This window comes from Phyllobates terribilis, unplaced genomic scaffold (genome assembly GCF_046119375.1).
Source record: "Phyllobates terribilis strain yellow unplaced genomic scaffold, ASM4611937v1 Scaffold_3__8_contigs__length_932513732, whole genome shotgun sequence".
NCBI classification, from domain to species: domain Eukaryota; kingdom Metazoa; phylum Chordata; class Amphibia; order Anura; family Dendrobatidae; genus Phyllobates; species Phyllobates terribilis.
This window is the reverse complement of record NW_027362763.1, coordinates 694,442-717,882: the sequence shown is the minus strand read 5'-3', so window position 1 is coordinate 717,882 and position 23,441 is coordinate 694,442. Positions and strand designations below refer to the sequence as shown.

Here is a 23,441-nt window from a genome sequence, read left to right as displayed (position 1 = left end):
TGGGGCCATTATACAGTATAGGAGTTAATGTGGGGCCATTATACAGTATAGAAGCTAATGTGGGGCCATTATACAGTATAGGAGGTAATGTGGAGCCATTATACAGTATAGGAGATAATGTGGGGCCATTATACAGTATAGGAGGTAATGTGGGGCCATTATACAGTATAGGAGCTAATGTGGGGCCATTATACAGTATAGGAGATAATGTGGGGCCATTATACAGTGAGGAAGCTAATGTGGGGGCCATTATACAGTGTGGGAGCTAATAGGAGGACCATTATACAGTGTGGGAGCTAATGTGGGGGCCATTATACAGTGAGGGAGCTAATGTGGGGCCATTATACAGTATAGGAGCTAATGTGGGGCCATTATACAGTATAGGAGCTAATGTGGGGGCCATTATACAGTGTGGGAGCTAATGTGGGGCCATTATATAGTGTGGGAGCTAATGTGGGGGCCATTATACAGTGTGGGAGCTAATAGGACGGCCATTATACAGTATAGGAGTTAATGTGGGGCCATTATACAGTATAGGAGCTAATGTGGGGCCATTATACAGTATAGGGGTTAATGTGGGGCCATTATACAGTATAGGAGCTAATGTGGAGCCATTATACAGTATAGGAGTTAATGTGGGGCCATTATACAGTATAGGAGCTAATGTGGGGCCATTATACAGTATAGGGGTTAATGTGGGGCCATTATACAGTATAGGAGCTAATGTGGGGCCATTATACAGTATAGGAGCTAATGTGGGGCCATTATACAGTATAGGAGCTAATGTGTGGCCATTATACAGTATAGGAGCTAATGTGGGGCCATTATACAGTGTGGGAGCTAATGTGAGGGACATTATACAGTATAGGAGCTAATGTGGGGCCATTATACAGTGTAGGAGCTAATGTGAGGGACATTATACAGTATAGGAGTTAATGTGGGGCCATTATACAGTATAGGGGTTAATGTGGGGCCATTATACAGTATAGGAGCTAATGTGGGGCCATTATACAGTATAGGAGCTAATGTGGAGCCATTATACAGTATAGGAGCTAATGTGTGGCCATTATACAGTGTGGGAGCTAATGTGAGGGACATTATACAGTATAGGAGCTAATGTGGGGCCATTATACAGTGTAGGAGCTAATGTGAGGGACATTATACAGTATAGGAGTTAATGTGGGGCCATTATACAGTATAGGAGGTAATGTGGGGCCATTATACAGTATAGGAGCTAATGTGAGGGCCATTAGACAGTATAGGAGCTAATGTGGGGCCATTATACATTATAGGAGTTAATGTGGGGCCATTATACAGTATAGGAGTTAATGTGGGGCCATTATACAGTATAGGAGCTAATGTGGGGCCATTTTACAGTGTGGGAGCTAATGTGGAGCCATTATACAGTGAGGGAGCTAATGTGGGGCCATTATACAGTGTGGGAGCTAATGTGGGGGCCATTATACAGTGAGGGAGCTAATGTGGGGGCCATTATACAGTGAGGGAGCTAATGTGGGGCCATTATACATTATAGGAGCTAATGTGGGGCCATTATACAGTATAGGAGCTAATGTGGGGCCATTATACAGTATAGGAGCTAATGTGGGGGCCATTATACAGTGAGGGAGCTAATGTGGGGCCATTATACAGTGAGGGAGCTAATGTGGGGCCATTATACAGTATAGGAGCTAATGTGGAGCCCATTATACAGTATAGGAGCTAATGTGGGGCCATTATACAGTATAGGAGGTAATGTGGGGCCATTATACAGTATAGGAGGTAATGTGGGGCCATTATACAGTATAGGAGCTAATGTGGGGCCATTATACAGTATAGGGGCTAATGTGTGGCCATTATACAGTATAGGAGTTAATGTGGGGCCATTATACAGTATAGGAGGTAATGTGGGGCCATTATACAGTATAGGAGTTAATGTGGGGCCATTATACAGTATAGGAGCTAATGTGGGGCCATTATACAGTATAGGAGTTAATGTGGGGCCATTATACAGTATAGGAGGTAATGTGGGGCCATTATACAGTATAGGAGCTAATGTGGGGCCATTATACAGTATAGGGGCTAATGTGTGGCCATTAGACAGTATAGGAGCTAATGTTGAGCCATTATACAGTATAGGAGCTAATGTGGGGCCATTATACAGTATAGGAGCTAATGTGGGGCCATTATACAGTGAGGGAGCTAATGTGGGGCCATTATACAGTATAGGAGCTAATGTGGGGCCATTATACAGTATAGGAGTTAATGTGGGGCCATTATACAGTATATGAGCTAATGTGAGGGACATTATACAGTATAGGAGTTAATGTGGGGCCATTATACAGTATAGGAGGTAATGTGGGGCCATTATACAGTATAGGAGCTAATGTGGGGCCATTATACAGTATAGGAGCTAATGTGGGGCCATTATACAGTATAGGAGCTAATGTGGGGCCATTATACAGTGTGGGAGCTAATAGGAGGGCCATTATACAGTATAGGAGCTAATGTGGGGCCATTATACAGTATAGAAGCTAATGTGGAGCCATTATACAGTATAGAAGCTAATGTGGGGGCCATTATACAGTATAGGAGTTAATGTGGGGCCATTATACAGTATAGGAGCTAATGTGGGGGCTATTATACAGTATAGAAGCTAATGTGGAGCCATTATACAGTATAGAAGCTAATGTGGGGGCCATTATACAGTATAGGAGTTAATGTGGGGCCATTATACAGTATAGGAGCTAATGTGGGGGCTATTATACAGTATAGAAGCTAATGTGGGGCCATTATACAGTATAGGAGCTAATGTGGGGCCATTATACAGTATAGGAGCTAATGTGGAGCCATTATACAGTATAGAAGCTAATGTGGGGCCATTATACAGTATAGGAGCTAATGTGGGGCCATTATACAGTGTGGGAGCTAATGTGAGGGCGATTATACAGTGTGGAAGCTAATGTGGGGCCATTATACAGTATAGGAGCTAATGTGGGGCCATTATACAGTATAGGAGGTAATGTGGGGCCATTATACAGTATAGGAGCTAATGTGGGGCCATTATACAGTATAAGAGCTAATGTGGGGCCATTATACAGTATAGGAGCTAATGTGGGGCCATTATACAGTATAGAAGCTAATGTGGGGCCATTATACAGTATAGGAGCTAATGTGGGGCCATTATACAGTGTGGGAGCTAATAGGAGGGCCATTATACAGTATAGGAGCTAATGTGGGGCCATTATACAGTATAGAAGCTAATGTGGAGCCATTATACAGTGTGGGAGCTAATGTGGGGCCATTATACAGTATAGAAGCTAATGTGGGGGCCATTATACAGTATAGGAGTTAATGTGGGGCCATTATACAGTATAGGAGCTAATGTGGGGGCTATTATACAGTATAGAAGCTAATGTGGGGCCATTATACAGTATAGGAGCTAATGTGGGGCCATTATACAGTATAGGAGCTAATGTGGGGCCATTATACAGTATAGGAGCTAATGTGGAGCCATTATACAGTATAGAAGCTAATGTGGGGGCTATTATACAGTATAGAAGCTAATGTGGGGCCATTATACAGTGTGGGAGCTAATGTGAGGGCCATTATACAGTATAGAAGCTAATGTGGGGCCATTATACAGTGTGGGAGTTAATGTGGGGCCATTATACAGTGAGGGAGCTAATGTGGGGCCATTATACAGTATAGGAGCTAATGTGGGGCCATTATACAGTATAGGAGCTAATGCGGGGGCCATTATACAGTGTGGGAGCTATTGTGGGGGCCATTATACAGTATAGAAGCTAAGTCGAGGTCATAATACAGTTTGGGGCTTACTACGGAGCTCATTATGCAATATAGGAGCTAATGCGGGGGCCATTATACAATTTGGGGGCTAGTGCTGAGGTCATTATACAATTTGAGGGCTAATGCGGGGGCCATTATACAGTATGGAAGCTTATGTGGGGGGCATTATGCAGTTTAGGGACTAAAGCAGTGCCCATTATACAGTTTAGAGGCTAATGCGTGCACCATTATACAGTTTAAGGGTTAGTTTGGAGGCCATTATATGGTGTGGAGGCCATTATACAGGGTGGAGGCCGTTATACAATGTGAGGGCTACTGTGGAGGCCATTATACAGTGTGGAGGCCATTATACAGTGTGGGTTATACTGTGCGGTCCATTATACAATGTAAGGGCTTCTGTGAGGTTCAATATATTGTGTTTTGTGAGAGCAGTGGGGACATCATACTTTGTACAGAGGTACTGAGGGGGTATAACAGCTCTATGGCATGGACTGGGCTTACCCTGGAGAGACGTGACTAAGGAGTGCCTAAGGCGTGACTTAAGGCACTGGCGAACAAAATGTCCCTTGCTTCCACAATGCATACAAACATTTTCTCTGTACCTCTGCTGCCATTCCTGCACAGAAAGTTTGGCCTGCTCAACCTGCAATGGCTTAGTGGCTGGCGGTGTGACTTGCAGTAGCAAAGGGAACTGGAAGTTTGGAGCCAGTCTGGGTGGTTTTCTGGCACAAGAAGACACCAAAGCTTGTTCCTTAACTCGTTGTTAGAACTCTCCTGTTTGTTTTTTCCATCTTGTGTTTTGCGGTCACGTGACCATCTGCCTTTATATTCCAGCTCCGCCTTTTTGGCTGTGCTGGACTTCAGTGTTGTTTGACTGTTTTGCGAGCCAGGTGCTTCGGTGCCTTTCTCTGTCAGTTTGCTTGGTCCTTCTGGGACCTCTAGTACCTTTCTGTCAGTTTATCTTTTTATGTTCTGCAACAACTTCTCTGTTCAGGAGGTGTCCCATTTTTTGTTCCAGTCCTTAGTTCTTTTAGGAACCCCTTCCCTTTATTCTATAGGTCTTCGTTTAGACTAGCCTAGGACTAAGGCAGGTCCGTTCGCTAGGAACATGCAGCCCGCTACATCGTAGGGATTCAGCTTAGTCTTACTGTAGGGAAAGCTTTCCCCTTCTTTTCCTTAGTACTTGTTGCAGATCATAACAGTCCAGCCCCAAAAAAATATATATTTGTGGCACCCCAGGGGTCTGGTTTCCCACAGTAATGTAATGTTATGTCTGAGAGCAGGTGGGAGGTCCTTTGGTCAGGGATCCTGTGCATGCCACACCTCCTGCCCAGTCTTGGGAGGGGAAGACCTTCCCCTATATAAACCCGGGGCTGAAGCAGGGTTAGTCAGTCAAGGAGAGTAGAGACAAGAAACAGTCGCAGGAAGAAACAGCAGAAGCTCAGTGGGAGCAATACTACTACAAGTCAGGGGCTGGCAGCTGCAGAGCTCGCCCTGACTGAGAAGCTTTCTTACCGGACCCGGCGTCCGAGGCTGTGGGGACTAATCCTTACCCAGCAGCAGAAACCGACCGGCAGGGGATTGCAGGTCCTCTGGCCCAGAAACCCGAAGGCACGGTCACACGCGTGGGACCAGCGCCGCCATCGTGGAGCGGAAGCCATTAGAAGGCCCCGAGTCACCGGCCATACGGGTGAGCACCACACGGTACACTCAGGGACGTGGGCTACTTATATCCGCTTCTAGCAAGGTAGCCAGAAGAGTACAGTCAGTTTGGGAGGCCTACAACTCCGCCTGGCCAGGGGAGATCCCATCTGCTCAAGGACTGACCAGGCCCCGTTCGCTAGCAAGTACTCCGGGAGGGTCTATCGTTGTTACCAGTAAAGACCCTGAATTACACCGCACCGTCTCTGAGTGGTTCCTGCTACCCTCATCTTCCACGTCGGCTGCCCTGAGGCCATACCCCTCCCGTTGGGGGTTATACTATCACGCTGCACAATTCTACACCGGCCTCAGCGGTCTGCCCTGCAGCGACAGCTCCATAGCTGCAAATCAACGGGTGGCGTAGTCGACACTCCAATAACATCTATCAAGACTGCCACACACTGAGTTGACTCCCTGGGCACGGACCGGGTCCCCGCCACTCGGAGACTACAACCCTCATCTGATCCGGTTCCGGGTAAGCCCCCGTGCGCGAGACGCTGCGCGACACAGCAGGCCCAGGGGCGCGTCATATTTATACGGGGATCAGTATGGCTTCCGTCCAGGATTTGGCTCGACGCTTGCAGGGGTTGACTCTGGAGGTGGCCGAGCTCCACCAACACGTGAGTAGCTGTTCCGGAGCGCATTTTGTGGAACCCAAGGTAGGACTGCCGGATGTTTTTTATGGTAAACAGCAAGATTTATTTTTCCTTTAAAATGCTTGTTTGTTATATTTTCGTTTGAGACCAAGATCCTCTGGGAATGAATCACAGCGCATTAGTTTTATTGTGTCACTTTTGTGCAATGAACCACAAGGGTGGGCCTTTACTCTTCAACCTAATGATCCATGCTTGAGGTCGGTAGAAGAGTTTTTTTCTGCTGTGGGTCTATTATATGACAATCCTGATCAAATCTCATCTGCTGAGGCAGAACTCAGGTGTCTGAATCAGGGGTCAGATGATGCTGAGATTTATTGCACACACTTCAGAAGATGGGCTTCTAAAGTCAGATGGAATGATCCTGCTCTGAAATGTCTATTTCTTGCTGGTCTGAGTGAAAGGGTTAAGAATTTGCTAATTGCTTTCCCTGCACCTGAGACTCTGCAGGATGCCATACAATTAGCTGTTCGCGTGGATAGGAGGCTGAGATCTAGGCAGAATGAGGTAAAGACTCCTGTAATGCCAGGTCCTAGTCCCCAGAAAATCTGCTCAGACGGCGGAGAACCGATGGAGGTTGGGGCGATGTTGCTCCGCTCTCAGGAAAGAGACCGGAGGTTCGCCGAGGGATTGTGTCTTTATTGTGGTTAAGCTGACCATTTGATTAAATATTGTGAGCTTCGTTTAATTAAAGAAAAAAAAAAGGTCAGTTACGCCCATATAGCTTGTTTACACTCTGCAGGAGTATTTCTTTCTGGGAGTACTACTCTGCAGGGAGATTTGATTGAATTTCAGGTATTTGTGGATTGTGGTTCAACACTTAATGTGATTGATAAAGGGTTTTTGGAAAACCTTAAATTGAAATCCAAACCTTTGTCATCTCCTATTTCTGTTATTACAACTGATAACACTCCCTTGAAATGTATTACTCACAAGGTTGCTGCATTTCCCCTCACTATCAATGGACTTCACCAAGAAATTTTGGACTTGGTTGTTTTGATAATTTACCCTCTCTGGTCGTTCTAGGATTGCCTTGGTTAAAACTGCACAATCCTTTACTGGACTGGTCTACTAATATGATAACGTCATGGAGTCCGAAATGCTATGATAAATGTTGTAATGGTCGCATTGCGGCTGTGGGAAAAGGGCAATTACCTGTTCCTATTCAGGATTTTTGGAGGTTTTTTTCGGAGGAGGAGTCGCAAGTTTTACCTCCTCATAGGGATTATGATTGCGCCATTGAGTTTGTTCCGGGAGCTTCTCTTCAGAAGAGTCGCTTGTTTAATCTGACTATCCCTGAAAGAAAGGCCTTGGAGGAATACATACAGACTAGCTTGGCTGCTGGTCACATTAGACCTTCTAAGTCGCCTGTGGTAGTTGGATTTTTCTTTGTTAAAAAAATGACGGGGTTTACGTCCATGTCTGGATTTTCGTGAAATTAATAAGATTACCGTACGCAATTCCTACCCATTGCCGTTAATTCCTGACTTGTTTAACCAGTTAGAGGGGGCCAAGTGGTTCTCTAAAATTGATCTCCGGGGGGCATACAATTTGTTAAGAGTGAAGGAGGGTGATGAATGGAAAACTGCTTTTAACACTCCTGTGGGTCATTTTGAGAATCTGGTGATGCCTTTTGGTCTTACCAATGCACCTGCGTTTTTTCAGAACCTTATTAATGACATCCTGAGATCTCTGATTGGTAAGAATGTGGTTGTGTATTTGGATGACATTTTGATTTATTCACCAGATCTAGGGTCCCATTGGCAGAGTGTACAGGAAGTTTTGCAGCTATTGAGTGATAATTCACTCTTTGCTAAGCTGGAGAAATGTGAGTTCGCTGTGCAGAGAATTAGTTTTTTGGGCTACATTGTCTCCAGCGAGGGCTTTGAGATGGACCTGGTGAAGGTTCAGGCTGTGCAGGAATGGCCTAGGCCTATTGGTTTGAAATCTATACAGAGATTTTTGGGTTTTGCCAATTATTACAGGAAATTCATTAAGAATTTTTCTGTAATTGTTAAGCCTCTGACCGATCTCACCAGGAAAGGTGCAAATACGGTCCAGTTGACCACTGAGGCCATTGAAGCGTTTGAGTATCTCAAGGAGAGGTTCAGTTCTGCCCCTATCCTTATGCAGCCTGATGAGACCAAGCCTTTTTTGGTCGAGGTCGATGCTTCATCGGTGGGGGTCGGAGCAGTTTTGTCTCAGGAGAACAGGGTGGAATACATCCTTGTACCTTCTTTTCGAAAAAAATTTCGGAAACCGAATTGAATTATGATATTGGAAATCGGGAATTGCTGGCTATAAACTCGCGTTTGAACACTGGCGTCATTTCTTGGAAGGCGCTAGATTTCCTATTCAGGTTTTCACAGATCATAAGAATTTGATCTATCTGGATGCTGCCAAGCGCTTGAATGCCCGTCAAGCTAGGTGGGCACTTTTTTTTTCTCAGTTTCATTTTTCTGTTACCTATATCCCTGGTACTAAGAATGTTAAAGCCGATGCCTTATCTCGCAGCTTCTTTCCTACAGTCGGTGCCGAGGAGGAGGAGAGCATTTTACAGAAAGGAGTTTTGGTAGCGGCATTGGACTCCGTTTTGGAGAATGGGATTCTGAAAACTCAAGATGATGCTCCATCTAACACTCCCCATGGGAGGCTGTTCATGCCTAGAGCCTTTAGGAGAGATTTGTTTGTGGAGTGTCATGAGTCTCGGTTGGCAGGTCATCCAGGAATTTCGGAAACTAAGAGACTTATCAGTCGCAGTTTTTGGTGGCCTGGATGGGTGAAGGAAGTCATCAAGTGGGTGCGTCAATGTGCTGTGTGTGCTAGGTCAAAGGCTTCGCATACCCCTGCTGCGGGGTTGCTTTGCCCTCTGGAGGTTCCTAGTGCGCCTTGGACGCATCTCACAATGGATTTTATTACTGAACTGCCTGTGTCTGAGGGTTTTACTGTCATCTGGGTGGTCGTGGACTGTTTTAGTAAGATGTGTCATTTGGTTCCATTCATTAAGTTGCCCTGCGCCAAGACACTCGCTAAGACGTTTGTTAAGGAGATTGTCAAGCTCCATGGCGTTCCTACGGCTATTGTTTCTGATAGAGGACCTCAGTTTGTGGCTCGCTTTTGGCGTGCTTTTTGTGACAGGTTGGGAGTCCATTTGTCATTTTCGTCTGGGTGTCATCCTGAGTCTAATGGACAGACGGAAAGAAAGAACCAGGATGTTGAACAGTTTTTGCGTTGTTTTGTGGCGGACAATCAAGAGGTGTGGTCTTAGAATTTGCTCTTAACAATCATACATCCTCCTCTGCTGGGTGTTCTCCTTTTTTTTGTTGTACTGGGAGACATCAGTCTTTTGGTTCGTTCTCCAAATTGGGGTCGGCGGTGCTGGAGGAGGAGAATTTTTCCAGTGATTTGGAGAGAGTTTGGACTAATGTACGTTGCAACCTTCAAGAGGCTAACAAGAAGTCCAAGAAGTATTTTGACAGGAAACGTAAGGAGGTTTTGTTTACTGTGGGTGACATGGTTTGGTTTTCCTCGAAGAACCTGCGGTTGAGGATTCCCTCTAAAAACTGGGTCCTAAGTTTGTGGGTCCATTTAAGGTGCTTCAGGTTGTTAACCCGTCTGCTGTTAGGTTGGATGTCCCTACTTCCTGGAAGATTAATCCTGTGTTTCATGTTTCCTTGTTGAAAAAGGCTGACGTATCTGATAGGGGCGCCACTGTCACAGTTCTTCCTGTGGTGGAAGACGGCGAATATGAAATTTTGCGTATCTTGAATTCTAGATGGCATAGAGGGAGATTACAGTATCTTGTCTCCTGGAAAGGTTTCGGTCCCGGAGACAACTCCTGGGTAAGGACGGATGATGTCTCTGCTCCTAGGCTTGTTAAAGCTTTACACAGGAGGTTTCCGGATAGGCCTGGGCCTGGAGGATCCGGAGGATCCTCTTAAAAGAGGGGGTACTGTTAGAACCCTCCTGTTTGTTTTTTCCATCTTGAGTTTTGCGGTCACGTGACCATCTGCCTTTATATTCCAGATCTGCCCTTTTGGCTGTGCTGGACTTCAGTGTTGTTTGACTGTTTTGCTAGCCAGGTGCTTCTGTGCCTTTCTCTATCAGTTTGCTTGGTCCTTTTGGGACCTCTAGTACCTTTTTGTCAGTTTATCTTTTTGTGTTCTGCAACAACTTTCTCTGTTCAGGAGGTGTCCCATTTTTTGTTCCAGTCCTTAGTTCTTTTAGGTACCCCTTCCCTTTATTCTATAGGTCTTCGTTCAGACTAGCCTAGGACTAAGGCGGATCCATTCGCAAGGAACAGGCAGCCCGCTACATCGTAGGGATTCAGCTTAGTCTTACTGTAGGGAAAGCTTTCCCCTTCTTTCCTTAGTACTTGTTGCAGATCATAACACTCGTTATGGAAGCGGAGATTTATCCTAGTGGCCAGGTATATAAGGGCATCCAGCAAAGATGGTAGATGTCTGTCTGCCATTTCATCCTTTATAAGACCGGAAAGGCCCTGCCAGAAGGTTGCCACCAGGGCTTCTTCATTCCAAGCCAGTTGCGCCGCCAAAGTATGGAAGCATAAGGCATACTGGGCCACAGTGTCCATGCTCTGCCTTAGGGACAAAAGGGAAGAGGCAGCTGAGGAGGTGTGGCTTGGACCTCGAATACCAGATGGAACATCTTCAGGATCCTCTCAACATCAAAAATCTCTGGACCACCATGCTCTCAAATGGGGTTCTGCCCAGGCCAGGGCTTGTCCAGACAGCAGAGAGACCATAAACGCTATCTTGATCTGATCCAAAGGAAAGAGGTGAACATGGAGTGTGAAGTGGTTCTGACACTGATTAATGAAGCCGCGGATCTCCTTGGGGTCTCCATCATAGCGGGACGAAACTGGAAGCTGGAGCATAATAGATCCACCAGAAACTGGAGCGTTAGGCAGTTGCTTCGGAGATGCTGACTGTCCAGATGAGGGTTGGCCATACATGGTAGAAGTAGAAGACAAGGAGGATATTATGGCGGACAGCTGGGTTGCTGCTACATTGATGGCCTGCATCATGCTGATGTTCACGCTGAGAGCGGACCTCCTCACACAGTACCTGTACACTAGACTTGGGGTCCCTGTGTTCCAATTTGTCAGCGGGGTATATGCCTGAATTTACTGTAATGCTGTTGGGTGTGGACCCCCTGTGCCACAGGCCGGACTTACCCTGGAGAGGTGTGACTAAGTGTCTACCGGGTATTCACTAGAGCCTCTGATGTGAGGATAGGCTGGGCTGCCGGTAGACACCAGATACCACTCCACGGCAGTCCCCCAGACTGCAGCAGTTGACTGGAGGGTCAGAGGCTCGGGTACAGGTGGGCAAGACAGAAGCGTAGTCAGATGTCCGAGGTCTAGATAGTCAGCACAGGTTCAGAATTTGTAGCCGAGGTCAGGAGCGGAGAGATCAGGATAAACGAGAAGGCAAGCCGGGTCGATAACAGGTGAGACAAAATAGGAATGGGCCAACACAGGAAGCTAGAGACTGAGCTACTAGGAACCTAACTTCAGGCAAGTAATGGAGGGTGGAGTCACATGATATATTTATCACCTGCTGGCAGGTGATAGGCCGGGGAAGCCAATGTCTGCAGGACAGAATGGATACAAATTCCTGAAAAGATCACAAGCAGAGCAGGAAGAGAAGTACAAGACAGCTTAGAGCGATGGCCAGGTAATGGGTGGAGCGGAGCGTAACATGCAGTGAGTAGGGGAACACTTAGAAGGCATGCAAATGGCTGGCGTAACAATCATACTCTATATAAGGGAGCTGTGGGCCCATCATACTGTATGTAGTAGAGCTGTGGGCCCATCATACCATGTATAGGGTAGTTGTGGGCCCATCATACTGTATGTAGTAGAGCTGTGTGCACATCATACCGTGTATAGGGTAGTTGTGGGCCCATCATACTGTATGTAGTAGAGCTGTGGGCCCATCATACCATGTATAGGGTAGTTGTGGGCCCATCATACTGTATGTAGTAGAGCTGTGGGCCCATCATACCATGTATAGGGTAGTTGTGGGCCCATCATACTGTATGTAGTAGAGCTGTGTGCACATCATACCGTGTGTAGGGTAGTTGTGGGCCCATCATACTGTATGTAGTAGAGCTGTGTGCACATCATACCGTGTATAGGGTAGTTGTGGGCCCATCATACTGTATGTAGTAGAGCTGTGTGCACATCATACCGTGTATAGGGTAGTCGTGGGCCCATCACACTGTGTATAACGGGGCTGTGGGCCCTCAATCCTGTGTATAGCAGAGCTGTGGGCCCATTATAATGTGTATAAGGGAGTTGTAGGCCCACCATACTGTGTATAGAGGAGCTGTACATTGGGGGGGATTCAGTGGACATTATAAAATGTTAAGTGGACACTTAAGAAACATTATTGTTATAGGGGCACTCAGATTATTGTGGCCGTTAAAGAGGCAAAATGTGGACACTGTTTACTATGGCATATGCACAGGGCATTCATTTTTTATAGGGGGCAATTTTACCATCTAGAGGGTATAAAGGAGGCATTATTACTATGTAAGGGGCACAGTGGTGGCATTATTATGTGGGGGCATAGTTGTGGCATTATTACGTGGGGGCACAGTGGTGGCATTATTATGTGGGGGCACAGTGGTGGCATTATTATGTGGGGGCATAGTGGTGGCATTATTACGTGGGGGCACAGTGGTGGCATTATTATGTGGGGGGCACAGTGGTGGCATTATTATGTGTTGGGCACAGTGGTGGGATTATTATGTGGGGGCACAGTGGTGACATTATTATGTGGGAGCACAGTGGTGACATTATTATGTGGGGGCACAGTGGTGACATTATTATGTGAAGGGAAAGTGGTGGCATTATTATGTGGGGGCACAGTGGAGGCATTATTATGTGTTGGGCACAGTGGTGGGATTATTATGTGGGGGCACAGTGGTGACATTATGTGTTGGGCACAGTGGTGGGATTATTATGTGGGGGCACAGTGGTGGCATTATTATGCGGGGGCACAGTGGAGGCATTATTATGTGGGGGCACAGTGGTGACATTATTATGGGGGGCACAGTGGTGGGATTATTACGTGGGGGCACAGTGGTGACATTATTATGTGGGGACACAGTTGTGGCATTATTATGTGGGGGCACAGTGGTGGCATTATTATGTGGGAGCACAGTGGTGGGATTATTACGTGGGGGCACACAGTGGTGGGATTATTATGTGGGGGCACAGTGGTGAGATTATTATGTGGGGGCACAGTGGTGCCATTATTATGTGGGGGCACAGTGGTGGCATTATTATGTGGGAGCACAGTGGTGGCATTATTATGTGGGAGCACAGTGGTGGCATTATTATGTGGGGGCACAATGGTGGCATTATTATGTGGGAGCACAGTGGTGGGATTATTATGTGGGAGTACAGTGGTCAGATTATTATGTGGGTGCACAGTGGTGGCATTATTATGTGGGGGGCCCAGTAGTGGGATTATTAAGCGGGGGCACAGTGGTGGGATTATTATGTGGGGGCACAGTAGTGGCATTATTATGTGGGGGGCACAGTGGTGGGATTATTACGTGGGGGCACAGTGGTGGCATTATGTGGGGGCACAGTGGTGGCATTATTATGTGGGAGCACAGTGGTGAGATTATTATGTGGGGGCACAGTGGTGGCATTATTATGTGGGGGGCACAGTGGTGGGATTATTACGTGGGGGCACAGTGGTGGCATTATTATGTGTGATCACAGTGATGGCATTATTATGTGGGGAGCACAGTGGTGGCATTATTATGTGGGAGCACAGTGGTGGCATTATTATGTGGGGGCACAATGGTGGCATTATTATGTGGGAGCACAGTGGTGGGATTATTATGTGGGAGTACAGTGGTCAGATTATTATGTGGGTGCACAGTGGTGGCATTATTATGTGGGGGGCCCAGTAGTGGGATTATTAAGCGGGGGCACAGTGGTGGGATTATTATGTGGGGGCACAGTAGTGCCATTATTATGTGGGGGGCACAGTGGTGGCATTATTATGTGGGGGGCACAGTGGTGGGATTATTACGTGGGGGCACAGTGGTGGCATTATTATGTGGGGGCACAGTGGTGGCATTATTATGTGGGAGCACAGTGGTGAGATTATTATGTGGGGGCACAGTGGTGGCATTATTATGTGGGGGGCACAGTGGTGGGATTATTACGTGGGGGCACAGTGGTGGCATTATTATGTGTGATCACAGTGATGGCATTATTATGTGGGGGGCACAGTGGTGGCATTATTATGTGGGAGCACAGTGGTGGGATTATTATGTGGGGGCACAGTGGTGGCATTATTATGTGGGGGCACAGTGGTGGCATTATTATGTGGGAGCACAGTGGTGAGATTATTATGTGGGGGCACAGTGGTGGCATTATTATGTGGGGGCACAGTGGTGGCATTATTATGTGGGAGCACAGTGGTGAGATTATTATGTGGGGGCACAGTGGTGGCATTATTATGTGGGGGCACAGTGGTGGCATTATTATGTGGGAGCACAGTGGTGAGATTATTATGTGGGGGCACAGTGGTGGCATTATGTGGGGGGCACAGTGGTGGGATTATTACGTGGGGGCACAGTGGTGGCATTATTATGTGTGATCACAGTGATGGCATTATTATGTGGGGGGCACAGTGGTGGCATTATTATGTGGGAGCACAGTGGTGGGATTATTATGTGGGGGCACAGTGGTGGCATTATTATGTGGGGGCACAGTGGTGGCATTATTATGTGGGAGCACAGTGGTGAGATTATTATGTGGGGGCACAGTGGTGGCATTATTATGTGGGGGCACAGTGGTGGCATTATTATGTGGGAGCACAGTGGTGAGATTATTATGTGGGGGCACAGTGGTGGCATTATTATGTGGGGGCACAGTGGTGGCATTATTATGTGGGAGCACAGTGGTGAGATTATTATGTGGGGGCACAGTGGTGGCATTATTATGTGGGGGGCACAGTGGTGGGATTATTACGTGGGGGCACAGTGGTGGCATTATTATGTGTGATCACAGTGATGGCATTATTATGTGGGGGGCACAGTGGTGGCATTATTATGTGGGAGCACAGTGGTGGGATTATTATGTGGGGGCACAGTGGTGGCATTATTATGTGGGAGCACAGTGGTGGGATTATTATGTCGGTGCACAGTGGTGGGATTATTACGTGGGGGCACAGTGGTGGCATTATTATGTGGGGGCACAGTGATGGTATTATTATGTGGGGGGCACAGTGGTGGGATTATTATGTGGGGGCACAGTGGTGGCATTATTATGTGGGAGCACAGTGGTGGGATTATTATGTTGGGGCACAGTGGTGGGATTATTACGTGGGAGCACAGTGGGGGCATTATTATGTTCGAGCACAGTGGTGGGATTATTATGTCGGGGCACAGTGGTGGGATTATTACATGGGGCACAGTGATGGCATTATTATGTGGGGGCACAGTGGTGGCATTATTATGTGGGAGGCACAGTGGTGGGATTATTATGTGGGGGCACAGTAGTGGCATTATTATGTGGGGGGCACAGTGGTGGGATTATTACGCGGGGGCACAGTGGTGGCATTATTATGTGGGGGCACAGTGGTGGCATTATTATGTGGGAGGCACAGTGTTGGCATTTTTATGTGGGGGCACAGTGGTGGCATTATAATGTGGGGGGCACAGTGGTGGGATTATTACGCGGGGGCACAGTGGTGGGATTATTATGTGGGGGCACAGTGGTGGGATTATTATGTCGGGCACAGTGGTGGGATTATTACGTGGGGGCACAGTGATGGCATTATTATGTGGGGGCACAGTGGTGGCATTATTATGTGGGGGCACAGTGGTGGGATTATTATGTCGGGCACAGTGGTGGCATTATTACGTGGGGGCACAGTGGTGGCATTATTATGTGGGGGCACAGTGGTGGCATTATTATGTGGGAGGCACAGTGTTGGCATTTTTATGTGGGGGCACAGTGGTGGCATTATAATGTGGGGGGCACAGTGGTGGCATTATTACGCGGGGGCACAGTGGTGGGATTACTATGTGGGGGCACAGTGGTGGCATTATTATGTCGGGGCACAGTGGTGGGATTATTACGTGGGGGCACAGTGATGGCATTATTATGTGGGGGCACAGTGGTGGCATTATTATGTGGGGGCACAGTGGTGGCATTATTACGTGGGGGCACAGTGGTGGCATTATTACGTGGGGGCACAGTGGTGGCATTATTACGTGGGGGCACAGTGGTGGCATTATTATGTGGGGGCACAGTGGTGGCATTATTATGTGGGGGCACAGTGGTGGCATTATTATGTGGGAGGCACAGTGTTGGCATTATTATGTGGGGGCACAGTGGTGGCATTATAATGTGGGGGGCACAGTGGTGGGATTATTACGCGGGGGCACAGTGGTGGGATTACTATGTGGGGGCACAGTGGTGGCATTATTATGTCGGGGCACAGTGGTGGGATTATTACGTGGGGGCACAGTGATGGCATTATTATGTGGGGGCACAGTGGTGGCATTATTATGTGGGAGGCACAGTGGTGGGATTATTATGTGGGGGCACAGTAGTGGCATTATTATGTGGGGGGCACAGTGGTGGGATTATTATGTGGGGCAGTAAGAGGAGCGCTGTTGTTGTGCCACAAAGCAGGTGCAGTAATAGGGACACATACAGCAGCAGGGGCTCAGCATTGGGGGATCAGCAGGATGAGGCATTTGTGCAGGTTGGGAATAGATGGAGACGGTGCTGGAAATGTGAAGTCATGTATGTCTGTGTTGTAATCTCTGCAGACGAGTCCTGGGTAGAGAAGTCGTCATGTCGGTCTCGGCCAAATGGAAAAGACGTGAAAAATGAACGACTCCATCAGAAAGAACGTCAGCTGTAAGTCACCATCTGTAACTGTAGTGTAATCTCTATATGTTCCGCATCACTGGTATCTACCACTATATGTCACCATATGGCGGTAATATCAGTGAGCGACCGCAGGGTTACCAGTTAGGGGCCCACTCAGATGTTTCGTCCCTCCCCTGAGCTGAACCCCCACCTACGCCTCTGCCACACGACAATACATAACGTGATGTGAGGAGATGGGATTTGGCCAGATAACACGAATCATAGCGCGATGAGACACAACGAAGCAATAGATAGTGAGATCTGATAAACTTAGACATAAGGAGACACAACGAGATCTGAGATGACAAAACATGCTACAACATGAGACAGAACATGAAGACTGCTGCATGGCAATACGTGACAAGACATGGGCGGACTCTATGGGTAAGAAAAGCAGATGGAAGGTCTAGTAAGGTGTAACCAGACATGAAGTGACTTGAGAAGATGTGGAAGAACATGCAGGGACCTGACGAGGAGAAATAGAAGAGGAGCGACAGTGAAGAAGTATGTGACACGACCTGATGGGACATGGCTGAGCATGACATGACATGAGAAGATGTGGAAGAACATGCAGGGACCTGACGAGGAGAAATAGAAGAGGAGCGACAGTGAAGAAGTATGTGACACGACCTGATGGGACATGGCTGAGCATGACATGACATGAGAAGATGTGGAAGAACATGCAGGGACCTGACGACGAGAAATAGAAGAGGAGCGACAGTGTAGAAGTATGTGACACGACCTGATGGGACATGGCTGAGCATGACATGACATGAGAAGATGTGGAAGAACATGCAGGGACCTGACGACGAGAAATAGAAGAGGAGCGACAGTGTAGAAGTATGTGACAAGACCTGATGGGACATGGCTGAGCATGACATGACATGAGAAGATGTGGAAGAACATGCAGGGACCTGACGACGAGAAATAGAAGAGGAGCGACAGTGTAGAAGTATGTGACAAGACCTGACGGGACATGGCTGAGCATGACATGACATGAGAAGATGTGGAAAAACATGCAGGGACCTGACGAGGAGAAATAGAAGAGGAGCGACAGTGTAGAAGTATGTGACAAGACCTGATGGGACATGGCTGAGCATGACATGAGAAGATGTGGAAGAACATGCAGGGACCTGACGAGGAGAAATAGAAGAGGAGCGACAGTGAAGAAGTATGTGACAAGACCTGATGGGACATGGCTGAGCATGACATGACATGAGAAGATGTGGAAGAACATGCAGGGACCTGACGAGGAGAAATAGAAGAGGAGCGACAGTGTAGAAGTATGTGACACGACCTGACGGAACATGGCTGAGCATGACATGACATGAGAAGATGTGGAAGAACATGCAGGGACCTGACGAGGAGAAATAGAAGAGGAGCGACAGTGTAGAAGTATGTGACAAGACCTGACGGGACATGGCTGAGCATGACATGACATGAGAAGATGTGGAAGAACATGCAGGGACCTGACGACGAGAAATAGAAGAGGAGCGACAGTGTAGAAGTATGTGACACGACCTGACGGAACATGGCTGAGCATGACATGACATGAGAAGATGTGGAAGAACATGCAGGGACCTGACGACGAGAAATAGAAGAGGAGCGACAGTGTAGAAGTATGTGACAAGACCTGATGGGACATGGCTGAGCATGACATGACATGAGAAGATGTGGAAGAACATGCAGGGACCTGACGACGAGAAATAGAAGAGGAGCGACAGTGTAGAAGTATGTGACACGACCTGATGGGACATGGCTGAGCATGACATGACATGAGAAGATGTGGAAGAACATGCAGGGACCTGACGACGAGAAATAGAAGAGGAGCGACAGTGTAGAAGTATGTGACAAGACCTGATGGGACATGGCTGAGCATGACATGACATGAGAAGATGTGGAAGAACATGCAGGGACCTGACGACGAGAAATAGAAGAGGAGCGACAGTGTAGAAGTATGTGACAAGACCTGACGGAACATGGCTGAGCATGACATGACATGAGAAGATGTGGAAGAACATGCAGGGACCTGACGAGGAGAAATAGAAGAGGAGCGACAGTGTAGAAGTATGTGACACGACCTGACGGAACATGGCTGAGCATGAAAAGACATGACGGAGAAGGTACAACACACAACCAGCAAAATTATTTAATCCAAGGGCAGGCAAAAGACAGTGCATGACCGAATATATGGGGACGAGGATTTACAATTTTATTGCCAAGTCATAGGGAAAATATATATTCTTGTACCGTGTTAGCCAGTATATAGAAAAATATTTAGATGTGAGAGTCCTCAGTTTTTGATACCTTTTAATGGCTAACTGAAAAGATGGTAACAAATTGCAAGCTTTCCAGACTACTCAGGTCTCTTCATCAGGCATAGTATACCACAAAATCTGAAGAGTCACATGTTTATACACAATAAGACACACAAGAAAAAAAAAATGCAATAGGTAAGACTGGTGATGAAAAGCAGAGTTATTATGGAAGAGATAAACAGTTCGGGCTATAAATATTTTAGCAGTTAATAGATAAGGAGTGTGAAGGTTTTATTGTACTGTGTCCAGTGTTGTGATGGCCTCACAGGTCTGAGGAGCACATTCCTTAGTTGATGTAGAATGACATAAATCCATGCGACACATTCATTCCTGCTCTGAAAGTGTTAAAGGTCATCATCAGTTTATATTCTGAGACTCTTCTTTCTCTTTGAGATTTGAAGTTACCTTTTAATACTAGTAATTTCATATCTTTTATGCTGTGATCAGGGGAATAAAAATGCTTGGCTACAGGCAGATTTTGTGGTATACTGAGCCTGATGAAGAGACCTGAGAAGTCTCGAAAGCTTGCAATTTGCTACCATCTTTTCAGTTAGCCATTAAAAGGTATCAACCACTGAGGACTCTCAAATCTAAATATATTGCAAAGTCACAAATCCCAGAAATGTGCCCGAGCAATGACTCCTCGCCACACATTGTGCTTCATGTGCCCTCACACACGGAAGGATGGAAATGTTGTATTTAATGGTGGAAGTTTCACAAGACCAAAAAGTAGAAAACATTTATGTAACACACATCGGACCACGAGCAGCCAACCTCTGCCGCACTCCGTGTTGAATGACATCTTGGGCTTTTACAATCTTTTCCAATATTTCTAATAAGTAAACTCTTGTTGGGGCCATGATGGCTTTCGATTAGCTAAATCCAACATCTCCGTAAGGTCTATTATTGCTCCATCAAGCTGGGTTTGCACTTGGCCGAATTAGGGTAGTAGTGTGTTGGACAGCAGAGAAGTGGTCCGCCACTACACGTGGCTTCACGACAATTGTAGTAGTTTCATAGTCCGGTGGTGTGAAGGATCTGCATTGTGTTCAATAGTATGCCATATAAAGTGTGGAGAAAAAGGTAGCGAATGAAGGGGAATAAATTCAGACATTCACAAGTCTCCGGGTGACGGTGACAAACCAGCCAGGATATCTGAGGAATTCTCCATTTTTACATTTAAAGCGATGACTATTTGAGAAATGTAAATTACAAGGCAGTTCATTATTTTTCCTCTTTGCCTTTAATTACAGCAACTCTAACCCTTCCATGTATAGGAGTCCACTTGAAGCTGAACAAGGGCCTATCAGACATGGCTCTGTGTCGTTTCTGGGATTTGCTCTGAAGTAATAAAGTCCTAGGAGTTCATTATGTTATAGCAGAAGGTGTGAGACTTAATATGGAAGGGCCAGGTCAGATAACATTGTGAGACAATTAAGACATCATGTTACGGCTACACCCAACATCGCGGGACATAGTAGACATTGTGTTATATCTAAACCCAACATCACGAGACATGGCAAACACTGTGTTACATTTCCACCCAAAATCACGAGACATGGCAGATACCGTGTTACATCTCCACGAAACATCACGAGACATGGCAGACATCGTGTTAAATCTCCACCAAACATCACGAGACATGGCAGATACCGTGTTAAATCTCCACCCAACATCATGGGAAATGATAGACATCGTGTTACATTTCAACTAAACATCACGAGACATGGCAGATACCGTGTTACATCTCCACGAAACATCACGAGACATGGCAGATACCGTGTTACATTTCCACCCAAAATCACGGGACATGGTAGACATCGTGTTACATTTCAACTAAACATCACGAGACATGGCAGATACCGTGTTACATCTCCACGAAACATCGCGAGACATGGCAGATACCGTGTTACATTTCCACCCAAAATCACGGGACATGGTAGACATCGTGTTACATCTCCACCAAACATCACGAGACATGGCAGACACCGTGTTAAATCTCCACCCAACATCATGGGAAATGATAGATATCGTGTTACATCTCCACCAAACATCACGAGACATGGCAGACACCGTGTTAAATCTCCACCCAACATGACGAGACATGGCCGACACTATGTTACATCTCAACTAAACATCAGAGACATGGCAGAAACCATGTTACATCTCCACCCAATATAACGGGACATGGTAGACTTCGTATTACTTCTCCACAAAACATCAAGGGACATGGCCGACACCATGTTACATCTCAACTAAACAACATGAGACATGGCAGACACCGTGTTACTTCTCCACCAAACATCACGGGACATGGTAGACATTGTGTTACATCTCCACCTAGCATTACGGGACATAGTAGAAATTGTGCTACATCTCCACCCAACATCATGGGACCTAGTAGACATCATGTTACAACTTCACTAAGCATCATCAGACATGGCAGACACCATGTTACATTTCCACCCAACATTACGGGACGTAGTAGACATCGTGCGTGTTACATATCCTCCAAACATCACTGGACATGGTAGACTTTGTGTTACATCTCCACTAAACATCACGAGACATAGTAGACACCATGTTACATCTCCACCCAACATCACAGGATGTAGTAGACACCATGTTACATCTCCACCCAACATCACGGGACATAGTAGACATCGTCTTACATCTCCACTTATCAAGATCATACTTACTTCTTGATCAGCTCCTTTGCCTGCTGTAAGAGGAGAGAGGAGACATGAGAACCCAATGTACGGTGTACTCACGCAGAGGTTGGAATTGGTCACTGACCAGAGTCATGTATGCTGCTTCTTCTCCACCATGCTCCATTGTCTCACCTGCAGAAACTGTGCCATCTGTGGTTCATCCATAGACTGTATGGACGTCTCTACTAGTTTGGAAGTGACCTCTAAGTGGTCTCCGTGTTGGCGGATGAGTCCCCTGACATACTGCAGCTTCTCCTCCTGTTCGCGGGTGATCATCTGTAGGAGCTCCTTCTTCCTTTCCTCCAAGATGCTATACAAGGAGTCAAAGCGCTGGCTGAGGTGCTGCTTCTGTCTGCGGCTGCTGTCCTGTCACAAAAAGATCAAAGATTTCACAGAAGAAAGAGCATGGCGGAGTGGCCTGTGAGGCACTTAGATAATCATGTGTGTCGAGCTTAGATACAGCAGTTACAGTATCACATGTGAGAATCTTAGATACAGCAGTGACTGTATCATGTGTGACAAGCTTAGATACAGCAGTTACAGTATCACATGTGAGAATCTTAGATACAGCAGTGACAGTATCATGTGTGACAAGCTTAGATACAGCAGTGACAGTATCATGTGTGACAAGCTTAGATACAGCAGCTACAGTATCAGGTGTGACAAGCTTAGATACAGCAGTGACAGTATCATGTGTGACAAGCTTAGATACAGCAGCTACAGTATCATGTGTGACAAGCTTAGATACAGCAGCTACAGTATCAGGTGTGACAAGCTTAGATACAGCAGTGACAGTATCATGTGTGAGAAGCTTAGATACAGCAGCTACAGTATCACATGTGACAAGCTTAGATACAGCAGTGACAATATCACGTGTGAGAAGGGATAAAGCATGGGCCAGTGTGTTTTTCTGGACCATAAAAATCACGTTTTTGTACCTTCCACAGAATAAGATTTACAGACAATTCCTTGGCATTTTTCGCAGCTGTCGGACCCTCTATACACATGGGTGAAACCCCCATAATATGTCTACTATAGACACCATAGTTGACCCCAGACTGGAACATAAAAAATACAGGAGGCACCCGAGCAGGGAGGGCGTGAACACTTGTATAGGCCACGAAAGAATCATACAACTATGAGCATTTACCTCAATGCTTTTGCAGATTTCTTCCATCTGTGAGATGATGGCCTGGATGCGGTCGTTCCCGGCCACCAGCATGGCGATGCCGTCACTGAGGTCGCTCTGTGGATACACTGATGTCACCGAGGCTGCAGTGCACTGATTCACTTTTAACAAACACATTTAAGG

General features: G+C 46.6%; 1 protein-coding gene across 1 annotated transcript in view; it reads right to left on the bottom strand.

The window, feature by feature from the left end:
• TRIM54 (tripartite motif containing 54) overlaps nucleotides 1-23,441 on the bottom strand; it is a 540,134-nt gene that overhangs the window by 294,737 nt on the left and 221,956 nt on the right. The window contains exons 4-6 of the mRNA XM_073673604.1: nucleotides 23,280-23,375; nucleotides 22,262-22,495; nucleotides 22,118-22,140 (exon numbers count right to left, since the gene is read on the bottom strand). Of these exons, the coding sequence (XP_073529705.1) occupies nucleotides 22,118-22,140; nucleotides 22,262-22,495; nucleotides 23,280-23,375 (353 nt within the window). The remainder of the gene's footprint in view (nucleotides 1-22,117; nucleotides 22,141-22,261; nucleotides 22,496-23,279; nucleotides 23,376-23,441) is intronic.